At 31.8% G+C, this 13,884-nt stretch overlaps 1 protein-coding gene across 1 annotated transcript in view; it reads right to left on the bottom strand.

Annotated features, from left to right (window-relative positions):
• vdra (vitamin D receptor a) overlaps positions 1-13,884 on the bottom strand; it is a 74,950-nt gene that overhangs the window by 9,624 nt on the left and 51,442 nt on the right. Inside the window, exons 5-6 of the mRNA XM_016250536.1 lie at positions 5,840-6,024; positions 2,311-2,410 (exon numbers count right to left, since the gene is read on the bottom strand). Of these exons, the coding sequence (XP_016106022.1) occupies positions 2,311-2,410; positions 5,840-6,024 (285 nt within the window). The remainder of the gene's footprint in view (positions 1-2,310; positions 2,411-5,839; positions 6,025-13,884) is intronic.

The raw sequence follows: 13,884 nt of genomic DNA, 5'->3' as shown, positions 1-13,884 counted from the left end.
TGAACCTTTCATTACCCATAATAGGGGCACTTTAATTTTAGTTTAAGTTTTAGCATACTTTTGTGATTTCTATTAGTTTTTGTATTTAGTTTTAATTTATATTTATTTCAGTTTTAGTTTTAATAATTGTAGTACTTCAATTTAAACTTAAGTTAGATGCCATGACAAAATTTAAAATTTTCATTCAAGTTTTCAGCAACTTTTTTGTTTAAAGTGTTTGCAAACCAAATGGTATTGCACCTTTGTTCATATAGCAGTACTTTTAAATGGAAAAAGTGCGCAATACACTACTTTTGAATTCATTATTGAATTTTGTGCATAATGGGATTAATCACGATTAATCGCAGAAAAATCATGCGATTAATCACAATAAAAAATTTATAATCGTTGTGCAGCACTAATATTTATATAAAATATAATTGATATGAATATAAATATATACATGTAAATACATGTAAATATTTTTGAAATATATACTGTATGTGTATGTATTTATATATACATAATAAATGGACACAGTACACACATATATTATGCAAACAAAAACTTTTATTTTGGATGTGATTAATCGCGATTAATCGTTTGACAGCACTAATATCTAAACATTTTTAAATCAAGATATATTTACTTGAGAAGCAAAGACAAGACACTACAGGCAAAACTATAGTTTTTTCATGCACTACTCAAATTTTGAGATTTTGGTCTATTTTGCTTCTATAGAAAATATCCTTCAAACTTGAAGGATGAAATTTGAAATACACATTTAAGCGTTAAATTTTATTGCAATTTATCTATTTGCATCTGTAGATTTCAATTACAATACATTATCTTTAAAGTGTTTTTCTCCACTTCAGCAGCACATACATACTCCAAATTTAGCAGTTTTATTCCTCTCTATATTCTGAAGGTTTTTGATGAAGGGTTTGTTCATGCATCACTCACCTTGAGTTTATTATTGCACTTTATCTATTCGCATCTGTAGATTTCAATTACAACGCATATTTTTAAAAGTTTTTTTTTCATTTCAGCAGCACTTACAAACACCAAATTTAGCATTTTTAGTCCTCTCTATAATCTGAAGGTTTTTACTGAGGGGGTTGTTCATATTTCTTTCACATTGATTTATATAACATTTTATTCCTAAAAACATGGTGAAAATCCATATCTTTAAAGGACCATGAGATTTTTCTTCACTTCAGCAGCACTTAACTACACCAAACTTAGCAGTTTTATTCCTCTCTATATTCTAAAAGTTTTTACTGAGGCGTTTGTTTATAAATCATTTACACTGATTTATATAACATTTTATTCCAAAAAAATTTTTTTTCTGTCTGTTGACAGTATTTTCTAATTTATGGAGTGATAAAAAGAACCTAACCAAAATCTAAAATGCCCCTTATAAAATCCTTTAACTCTAGTATGTCAACAAAATGAAACAAGAATTTTGAACCTGGCTTTATCCAACGTTCAGATTTATTTTCTTGAAATGTATGCAACAGTGCATATTTAGTTAGATAATGCAAACTTATAATTGTCTTAATGTACTGTAATTAATCAACTGAGGAAGTATGGTGAAATCATTACATTTTTACTCTATTTACCTGTGGTGTCCTGTGGAGATCCAGCTATTATAAGCGTTTTTGGACTTGTCTTTTTCACTTAATTTAACACTTTAGAAAGATAATAAAGTAGAACGTTTTGGTTTAGGGTCAGCGATATCTTTATCTTATTTGCAAAAGATTTGAAATAATTTCGGTTTTTTTTTCATTTTTTTCTTTTGTTTTAATAGCAATATCTGGCAACACTGCAATGCCGGCACTTAAACTGACAGTAACAAAAAAGCCCACGGATGGGTTATTGCTGACAGGATACGACATTCGGGAAACGCAAAAAAATATATAATGATATTATCAGTCAGAAACGTTATCAACGCTGTCAAAAGCAGTAGCATTTAACACTAGTACACAGATCTGATGAACAAGTAGGTTACAGAATGAAATGAAATACGTAAACACTAACCATGAAGAAGTCTATGACATGTCATTCAGTACAGTAGTTACATTTTCATAAATCTTGCTATAATATAGCAATGGCTATTAATAAAAACTATAACAGTAATATGTATTGTTGCATGAATAATAAACAACTGATAGCCTAAAATTATCCACCCCTAACTATAGTAAAGTATTAACACATTCCTCCAAAACAGAAAACATCTTTCACAAACATCTACACGTCTGTCTCTTTTAAAGTGTTTATAATGTATATAATGAGTTGTATTTGTAGGGGGTATTATAGTGTGTGTGTTACCTGGTGAATGGTTGAATGAATCTGACGAGGCGTCAGACAGAGAGTGAAGAGACGCGGCTCGACTGGCGCTGCGGGTGACCGGACCCTCACGGACCGGAGGCTAAACACAAAACATCTGATATTACAAACTATTACACAAACTCTTAGAGAGGAAATCCACAGGATGTGTTCAGAACGGAGCCTCCATTAGAGAACACAACAAACATCAGAAATAATTACACTTATAAAACATCACTCATCATGAACTCCAGCTCAGGTTTCACGAGGAGAACTTGAGCCCGAATTCTGCTCGTAAATGAAATAACTGTAAAAGGAGAGTCTTTAGTAACTACATTAACCTACAGACACATTCAAAGAAAATAAACTCCATACATATTTTAAAAAAAACGTGTTGGAGTCATTAAAGTCCAGGGCCCGTATTCACAAAACATCTTAAGGCTAAAAGTAGCTCATAACTCGCCGATTTAGGAGAAAATCTTTAAAAATAATGGGCGTGTCAGTCCTAAATTTAGGACTCCTAAATTTGTGTTCTAAGAGTATTTCACAAAGCGTTTTAACTCCTAAATCTGTGAAACGTTAGGAGTAGTGAAGAGGACTCCTAAATCACTAAGATCAAATCTAAACTATCCTAAAATGGCTGTTGCCAGCAATCTACCTCGAAATATAAACATTTTAGAAACATTTGACGATAATGAGCTTTTAAAAATGTATCGGCTTTGGTTTGGAGGTTATCCCAACTCCAAATTTTTGATTATATCCTGAATATATAGCTGTTCTCGCGTCCAGTTTGGTTTTCTTTTATCGTTTGCATGTCTCACTATCAGCCATGATTATTCTACTCTGCTAATTAAAAGGCTGTTTATATGCATATTACCAAAATTTTATTAATCGCAGAAAAAAAATTCCACATGAAGTGGCGAAATCACGCAGTCCGTGACGGACAAATCGTTAACGGCTGGTCTTTGTAGTAATACAGTACATCGGGCAGGACATCCATATGCTCTCCTAAGTCCTAACATTCATCGACCTCAAATATGGCTTATGATCTGAAAAATTTATGTAGTAGCAACTTTACATGGCAGCTCAATCTAATGTTAGCCTAGAAAAAAGTGCGCAGTTCACGTGTTTGTGCGGAGTGTGGAAGCTGAACATTAGCGTGCTTGGGCTACAGCAGGACAGATGGAGGCGCCGGTGCGATCATTGGCTCTTAAAATACTTCGTCATTTTTGGTCATACAGATAAGAGTAATGCATCTTTTGTATCTGTAAAGACTCTACGTGTATTTGTGTGCACTCAGAATAACAACGAAACGTTGCGCTTTTGTAAAATAATGAAAGCAAACTGGATGTGCTTTCTGCCGTCTCGGTCTCTGTGAACTTGAGCGCGTCACTTCGAAACTCCGTGTATGCTTGCCTTATTACAGACATGAATAATATGTCTATAGAGAGTGAAACTTTTAAATGAACCAATTCAAATAGAAAACAAATATTCTCCGATTACGTAATCCGTATGAAACATGCATGCAGGTGCATACTGCGGAGACGACGAGTCAGTGTCGCCGACTTCATCTCTTAAACAGAAAATAGAAAGCACTAGTGTAACAATAAATTATTAAAACGTTAATGCAGTGTACTTGCTGTTTTTCCCAAACACATTCATAATTATTATATTTGCCGGGGCGCTGTGGCAAGCCTTTTCTGCGTGCGCTTGAGCGCTTATTAGGCTATGTAGACAATTGAGGCTCATTATTATGATTTATATGGTTTATTAATAAAAGTGCGACTAATAGTCGACTAATGCTTAAAATCAACGACTAGTCGACCAGAAAAATCTTTAGTTGAGGGCAGCCCTAATGCATACTGACTAATTGTTTACGAGAAGCATACATATAGAGGCTGACAATTAGCTGAATATATGGCAATTAACATTTTTATTTTAAAACCTTTATTTGAATATGGTAACATAATATTGTGCTCTACAATATTTCTATGAATAAATCCCTGACAGAGACTATCAGCCAATCACTGTGTGCATAGTTAATAAGCACGCTGACATCATCCATAGCAACGAGGTAAGCCCCGCCCCCTTACTCTGAGCTTAAGACTTCTCTCTATTCCTTAGCACAAGTTTGTCTCAGCAGCTCTGTGAATAGGTTTTAAGAGAAAAAACTTTTACTGCTATTTAGGAGAACTCTTAGTGGTAAGATATAATGTTTTGTGAATACGGGCCCAGAAGAGCAGCAACACAATTGGTTGTAAAAGTGTTTATTCATCAGGAATAATTATGAAAAATCACTGAATTAGTTGCATCTTTTCATCACAATAGTATGATTACGACTGCTTTCCAAATAATAATAATAATATACCACTGTCAGGTTCTCGTTGACACTAAAGGAACATGAGCCAGATCACACATTAAACAGATTTCATTTATTCTGGCAGATACAGCTAGATGACTATTGATGATTTATGCAATTATGATATATATTGTTTCTGAATATATTGTTTTTTTTTTAGATTTTTTGTTCCTTAAGTTATAGAATTTAAACACGTGAAACAGAAGAAAGGCAGAAAACATGTTTATTATATTTTAAATGATTTGAAACGATTTGAGCTCATTCACTACGGTTCAAAAGTTTGGGGTCAGTCCTTTATTTTTTATTTTTTTAATTAATATTTTTATTCTATTTGAAATAAATGCTGTTCTTCTGAACTTTCTATTCATCTGTGAATCCTGAAAAATAAAATGCATCACAGTTTCCACAAAAATATTGAGCAGCACGACTGTGTTCAACATTGATAATACTGCTTTCCAAATAATAATAATAATATACCACTGTCAGGTTCTCGTTGACACTAAAGGAACATGAGCCAGATCACACATTAAACAGATTTCATTTATTCTGGCAGATACAGCTAGATGACTATTGATGATTTATGCAATTATGATATATATTGTTTCTGAATATATTGTTTTTTTTTTAGATTTTTTGTTCCTTAAGTTATAGAATTTAAACACGTGAAACAGAAGAAAGGCAGAAAACATGTTTATTATATTTTAAACGATTTGAAACGATTTGAGCTCATTCACTACGGTTCAAAAGTTTGGGGTCAGTCCTTTATTTTTTATTTTTTTTATTAATATTTTTATTCTATTTGAAATAAATGCTGTTCTTTTGAACTTTCTATTCATCTGTGAATCCTGAAAAATAAAATGCATCACAGTTTCCACAAAAATATTGAGCAGCACGACTGTGTTCAACATTGATAATAATCAGAAATGTTTCTCGAGCAGCAGATCAGCATATTATACTGATTTCTGAAGATCATGTGACACTGAAGACTGGAGGAATGATGCTGAAAATATATATACTTTACATGATATATAATATATATACTTTTATATATTTCTGTGTTTTATATATTTTAAATTCTAAAAATATTTCACAATTTTTCTGTATTTTTGATCAAATAAATGCAGCCTCTGTGAGCAGAAGATGTTAGGAAGGAGTTAGAAGCCAGCGGCTGACCCTGAATCGGACGAAGTCGGAGTAGGAGTCATCGTAGGTCTTGTGATGCGCCTCCACCAGTGTGTTGATGATCTGCATCTGCTCCTCGCTCAGACGAGGTTTCCGTGCCTCCCGCGCCGCCTCCTCCTCCTTCCTCTTCAGGATCAGATCCTTCTTCCTCTGCACCTCCTCGTCTGTCAGAATGACTGAGACACAGACAGAAGCAGTTCAGCAAATGATCTGAATACATGTGTTGTGGTTGCAACACTACTAAGTCCACTGTGTTTTTAAAGTAGTGAAGCTTTTCCTGTAGCCTGGGTTATTAACGTTAACTGAAACTAAAAAAAAAAAAACATTAAAAAAAACATTTGCATTGCTTGACGTAAAAATAACGCTAACTGAAACGAAATATTTTAAAAAGGCTAGTTATTAAATGTTTTATAACAGCTATTATTTCAGCTAGTTGCAAAAGCAACACTTCTCATTCAGTTTATGCAGAAGTACTAAATTAATTTTAAAAATAAATAAACTATACAGGCAAACTACTAAAAATAAAAATGGAATTTGAAAAATGTATTAACAATGAATTAAGACTATATGGACAAATAAAATGCAACAAAATTCCTCAAATTAAAATTAAAACAGAACATAAAAAATTTCATATATATATATAAAACCTTATAAAACCTAATTTAAAATATAGAATAAAATATAAATGTTTTATAACAGCTATTATTTCAGCTAGTTGCAAAAGCAACACTTCTCATTCAGTTTATGCAGAAGTACTAAATTAATTTTAAAAATAAATAAACTATACAGGCAAACTACTAAAAATAAAAATGGAATTTGAAAAATGTATTAACAATGAATTAAGACTATATGGACAAATAAAATGCAACAAAATTCCTCAAATTAAAATTAAAACAGAACATAAAAAATTTCATATATATATATAAAACCTAATTTAAAATATAGAATAAAATAAATAAATAAAAAATATAGACATTTAAAAAAAAACATCAACACAACAAAATCTAAATTAACTAAAAATAAAAACAGAAAATATACAAATAAAACCTAATTCAAAATATTAATAAAAAATTATAAAAACTACACACAAAAAAACAAAGAAAATGAAAAAAAAAATTACAAAAAATTACCTAATTAAAACCTAAAAAAAACTAATTAAAAACATTAATATATATTAATTAAAATATATATGCATATTTTAATTGACAAAAATAACAAAATTGCCAAAATTCCCTAATGAAAAAATAATTGATAAAAATTATATGCATATATATATATATATTTTTAAAATGACTAAAATTAATAAAAATATATTTTTAAAAATGATAAAAACACAACACAATGACTAAAATGTAACAAACTAAAACAAACTAGTAACTAAAAAGGAAAACAAAGATAGAAACTAATTCAAAATATGAATAAAATCTAACGATAGCACATTGACACTTAAAAAAATAACACTGCCATTGACAAGTTAATTTTTCCAGGCAACCTTCTGTCAATACTGACGTTTTCTGTCCCAGAATGCCCTCTTTCATCACTGCCTCACTAATTCCCTGTGCAACATCGCACGCCTTTCTGTAGCAAAGCATTCAGTCAAATTCTGCCGCTTCCAAATCTGTTATAGAAATGAGTTGCATTGAGTGCAAACTGAATTGTGTCTCTCTATTTGCAGCGCAGCTGATGGGAAGCTCGCCTGTAGTTTAGCTGCTTCATATAACGAGTGTCTGAGTCAGAAAGCGTCTTCTGCAGCTCTGTGGGAGCGTGATGCTGACTGAAGAGCAGCGTGGATGAACACACCCTCTGTCGTAGTTTGAACCGTTCCCAAAAACACATTCTCACACAACTGACGGACTTCGAGGCACTCCTGCCATCAGACAGAAACATTAGTTGATGCACATATTGATTAAAGATTACGAAGACACATTCTCTTTTCTCTCATGTTCAATAAGATCAACACATTTGATATAATTCCTTTCTTTGCTTATATAAAAAGTCACCTGCATGGTGAAATATAACAAACAAAAACATAAATATAAATATATATAAATATAAATTATATATATATGTTAAATTATAGCATAAATAACTTGAAACATTGTAATACATAATACATTAAATTATTATTCTTTTCTGTTCTGTCTTTATATATACAGGTGTATAATATGATAATATGTATGGTGTAATAAATAAATAATTCTCAGCTAATTTCACCAACTGACTGTTTACAATAAGACCTTTAATATAAATATTTTTCCTTGTATATAAAATAAAAAATTGATTATTTTATATATTTATATATGTAGATATTTTTTTACCTTTTAAATTTATAATATATTTTACTACTATTATTTCATATGTATATGAAATTGTAATCTTTTTACATTTAAATATTGTTTTATTGTTATTAATTAATATATAATAATTAGGGCTGGGTCGTGTCAACGTAGTGCCAAGTAGTGTTTTTTTTTTAATCTAATTATTACAGGGTGCTGTAAATATGGCTGTGAAAATACCCCCAAAAGAAGAAAGAATTTAAAGCTATTATTGTGTTAAATGTTTAGGCTACAGCGGCTTAAAGAATGGAACAAGAAGATAATTTGAGAAACATCTCAGTATTTTTTGTTCATGCAATGAAAGTCACTGGTGACCAAAACTGCTTTGTTACCAACAGTCTTCAAAATACCTTCTTTTATGTTGTGCAAAAGAAAGTACCGTATTGTCCCGAATATAAGACGACCCTGATTATAAGACGACCCCCCTTTATCCCGACGTACCTTTTGGAAAAAGGCTTTTTAAAAAACAAATCTTGTTTTTTCTCAGTAAAACACATTTTGTCTTCAATTATTGTCATATTGCATATTTTTCCTATTTTAATTTTTGTTTTGAAAGTATGGTAAAAACTGGTCAAATGTACCAACAATCACATTTAAAAAATATACACTTTTTGATATACCATAAAAAAAACAGGTAGCCCATCTGAATTAGCACATTTAGGCTATCCATCTAATAGTAGCCTACCAACATCTTATTAACAGTAGAAGTTAAATCTTACTGTATTCTTCAAATCTGGGTACTGTCTTACGTTTTAAAATCACAGAGAGTTTGGTGCCATCAGACTAACGTGACAGTCACGACTCGTGCATCTGCTTCTCTTGTTTTCACTCGCGATCTTTACAACACGCACTACATTACGTATTTCACGACACACTCGTTTTATGCTTATTTGGCGCCACCTATTGTTGTGGGTGTATTATTGACACGTCGAAGTCTAGACCCTGAATATAAGACGACCGCGTTTATTCAGATGTATTTCCAAGAAAAAAACATCCTCTTATATTCGGGACAATACGGTAATTCATTCAGGTTTGAAACAACAAGAGGCTGAGTAAATGATGACAAAATGTATTTATTTATTTTTGGTGAACTAACCCTTTAATGTTTTTTATTTATTTTATTTTTTTAAATGAAATTATGCTCTAAAGAAGAAACTAAAGCTATCAGCAGGTGGCAGAAAATGTCTTTATAAGTCGATTCATTCAAACGGCTGATTCATTCAGGAATTCAGTAAACGTCTCTCTCTTTAATGGGGCTTTGAGTCATTGATTCACACGATTCGTTCGAAACGCAGATTCATTCAGAAACTAAACACCGCTGTGTTGCTCGGAGACGCACAACAGTTCTGCTTTGGCTTTAAAGGTAATGTTTTCATTGGCAAAACTGAACAAAAACACACCATATTGTTTAAAATATAACACAATATTAACTTCTTATTTACTGAACTGTTGTATTAAGTCACATTTGCACTCGTGCAAATCAGGACAAAAGCGGCAGTCGGGTGATACTGCTCTCCCTGCTCGTGATATCGCTTATCATATAAATACAAGACAAAAAGATATGAGAGATATGAGACTTTCAGTGTGGAGTTGTTGCCCTGCATCATATTTGTCAACTGTATTAAATGTAAGATGAAGTACAGGCCTGGGGGCGGGGCCAGTGCGTTAACTGCGTTAAAATATTTTAATTGCGTAATTTTTGAATAGTTAATTAATTAAGTCAACGTGTTAAATTGACAGCCCTAATAATAATAACAATAATAATAATATATAATATATTTTTAATTTCACATATATATTTTATTTAATTTTTTACTTCATATACACGCGTTTTTGGTATATAAATAATTTTTACTTGTATATAAATAAATAAATAAATTGTATGTTATATATTATCATATTGCATAAATAAAATAAGAAATATAAAAGTGAAATTTTATATATGAAATTTTAAATAAAATATTACCTCTTAATTTTTTACTTGTATAAGTATAAAAATTAAAAAATTACCTTTAAGTTAACATCACATAAAATTAAAAAATATATATATATATTTTTGTATTTTTGTATTTCATAAATGACACAGTATTTTACTTAGTATTATATGTATGAACAGTCCCGTGTAACGAATCCAGCGATCACAAACATCACATCTGGCTCCGCCCCCGTCACGATGACGTCACAGCGCTCTGAGGTGTGAGATCAGCGTCTTATTGGCTACAAACAGCGTTGACCTTTGACCTGCTGTCCTCGGCTGACCGAACACGACGCACAAAGAGGCTCTTTTATACGCGACTGTATCCGTTTTCTCTTAAAGTAGCGAATAAATCTGAATAAATCTGGGTCCCTCATTGTGCAACTTCATGGAGAAAAAGCATCATTGTTGGCTCTCTCTCTCTCTCTCTGGAAACCGCGGCTGTTTTCCTCAGATGAACTGTGTGTGTGTGTGTGTGTGTGTATGCGCGCGTGTGTGTGTCGCTTCAAAACACCTCAATTCACTGGAATTAACATGTAAACAAAGCAGATTATTTTTTCATTCATGCGGTTTTCTAATGCTCACAACACATTAGCAACCACAAAGCAACGCCCTGGCAACCATCCAGCAACACAGGAGCATGTTTTGCAAAAAAAAAAAAAGAATATAGTTGTTAAAACAATACAAAAACGTAGTTATTAAATGTGGTTGGTTTCACCCTGACAAACTCTCAAAACATCTCTCATATGGAAATATGCCATATGTTAAATTAAAGACAGATGATCTTACATAAACACCGACTGACTCATAAACACAAAAGATTATATATATATATATACACTCGGTTATAGTTTCATAATGAGAAAGCATGTTATTGTAGATCTCAAGATTTCACTGATCAAGTTCAATATGTGCAAGAGTCTGAAACTATCTAATCTGAAGAAATTATATATTATAAATATATAATTATATATAGTAACCCTTTCTCCATATATATTTAAAATATAATTGAAAAATATAAAAATTATTTTAACATGCTACATATAAGAGTAACATTTGTAGAGACACTTTCCATTTCATTCACTGGCTTTGTAGGTACATTGCGGACCTTTCTTTCTACAACTGGAAAATGTGAGATAATACTGTCCGTGTCATTGTTTGACATGACTTCTGGTTTGGAATCAAAAATGCTTGCCATCCCTAGCAATGCCTCTTCTGTGCTTTCATTCAAGACTTTATTTGAAGATTGTCTCTTGTCCAAACCAGCCTCGTCAGCTGATAAACCATGAATCTGATTGAAAGATCCAAATGTAGTATTGTGTGATTTGTCCAACTCGTCACTTGAGGCTGGGCTTTTTGTCTCAATAGTCGGCAATAAACCATCGTCAATGTCTAGTATCGAAAAGTCAATTAACTCAACGTCATCTTTAAAGTTTTTGAACGTCCTCAAACCAAATTCTTCTGCATAAATTTCGGTGTCCTCGTCAACCATGATAGGGTTTATTTGTTTTGGTTCCTCTTTTTTAATATCACTGATGGACACAGGTTTCCATACAGTGAATTTTTCTGGTTCATAATCATATTCCATAACGTAATCTCTGAAGCATTCAAGGTCCTTGAATTTTACCCTCATCCCTTTAGTGGAATCGTGAGAGTTCAGTGATGCTAAAAGCCAAATACCTATAAAGTGAAGAATGTTGAGTTTAAATTCATAGTTTTTGTTATATGTATTTCTTTGTATAGTCAGTGACAATGTCTTAAAATTGAATTAAATCCTTTGGAAACTCACCTATATTAAGCATGTTCATAGTGATAGTTTCACCAGTCATGGGAAATAGACTGAGCAAATCCTGTTCTCTGTTTTTTAGCTCAAATGTATGGCCATAAAAAGTAGCAGTCTGGATGTAATCTTGTTCACCAACATTTGACACATGCCAAGTCACGATTTCACCATTACAAAATCCCAATTCTTGGCCACTTTCATATACATAGCCATTGATTGCTGTAAAAGTTGATGCAATAAATACATGTACCAAATATGAATCAACAACACTAATATGATAAATATCAGAAAATCACTCACTGTGCATAACGTTGGATTTATAAAACTCTGGATCATCTCTTTTAACTCTTTTGGGGTCACTGCAGTATGTGTTAATGTTCTCATCATGGTACCAGCTCTTGTTCTCATCAAAAACAGTAAACATGGCATGCTGTTCTTTGTCTGCTTTCAGCTAAAAAAGAGAAATGCTTTCAGTATCCAAAACTAAGTGAGCTGCTTTGCTATTTAGGCAGCATGTTAACCATCATACAGTCAAACTTCATAATTTAGTTATTCAGAACACTCTACAAAAGTGGCAACTCCATTAAGTGTTACTCGCATTTTGATGTTGGCTTGTCACTAAGCTAAGATTGTGAAACTTTAAGCACAAAAAATGCATATACCACTCAAATATTGGTTGAAATAGCAATTATAGATGTGTGAAATAACAGTAATAGATGCATTTTTAATTCAGTAATCCAAATCAAAATAGATCCATGTAGCTGTATTTATCATTTCTGCGCTGGATTTCATTTTCCTCAGTTTTGCCTTATCTGTGAAGAAACATAAAATGCTGCCCTATATTTTGTGCAGAAAAGGTAGCATATAAGGCACAATTACTTTGCTGCCTACGGTTTGGAACAGCCTTCCAATAGAAGGTGTTTCAGTGCCTTAAACAGTGATATTGTATAGAAATGATTCATTAGTTTCATTTCAACCATTTGAGTCATTTGACTCTGATTCAGTGGCCTATTACTGTATATTGCAAATGAAAAGCAGTTACCTGGACATTCTTTTTGTTGAGGGACTGGCTCTTACAGATGAGAAGAGGACCCACAAGACCAGAAGCAATGTCTCGTGGAGTGTCCACTGCACTGTGGTACATCCTGGTCAGACATCTGGGGTCACTGTCCGTTGGTGTATCTTCCTCAGACACACTCCATGTATATGTATAAATCTCACCTGGTTGAATCCCGTGTGTCTGGTTCCCTTTCAAATGAACAGCAATTTTATTTAAATAAATTTTTTCTCATATCAGTCATGCTTACTTTTTTGTTTTATGATTTTACAGGTATCTTTTCATTGATAAGGACTTAGATTAGGGCTGCATGAAATTGGAAAAAACTGAGATTGTGTTATTTTGTATTTTACGTATATGCTAAGATACATTTTTCACCAGATGACTTGAATAGATATATTTAAAAAAAATTAATATTAATAAATAAATCATATATGTAATATATATATATATATGTAATAAAATAAATATTTTAATTTTATATATTACATTTCTATGAAAAATTATGGATACATAATTATTATAAATATATAACTAAATAATATGAATACATAAAAGTGTGTGTGTGTGTATATATATATATATACACACACACATTTATTTACATATTATATATAAAAATAAATAAAAATGTGACTTTAGGGTCAATATGACCATAGAGTGCCTTTCAACCCTCACGATACTCAAAATGTTGGTTTTAATTTCCCATTCGCTTTATGTCATGTCATAAATAGTAGACACTCAAGTACTATAGAAACATATTAGCTGAACTCCCACACATTTTTTTAGATAATTATGGGCCATTATTTGAAGCATAAACCACAAGATATGTCCACCCTGTCTACTGTTAAATACGTTTTCATTGCAAAATTAAGATGCAAATTT

This window comes from Sinocyclocheilus grahami, unplaced genomic scaffold (assembly GCF_001515645.1).
Source record: "Sinocyclocheilus grahami isolate Dianchi unplaced genomic scaffold, SAMN03320097.WGS_v1.1 scaffold993.1, whole genome shotgun sequence".
NCBI classification, from domain to species: domain Eukaryota; kingdom Metazoa; phylum Chordata; class Actinopteri; order Cypriniformes; family Cyprinidae; genus Sinocyclocheilus; species Sinocyclocheilus grahami.
This window is presented reverse-complemented; position numbering and strand designations above follow the sequence as displayed.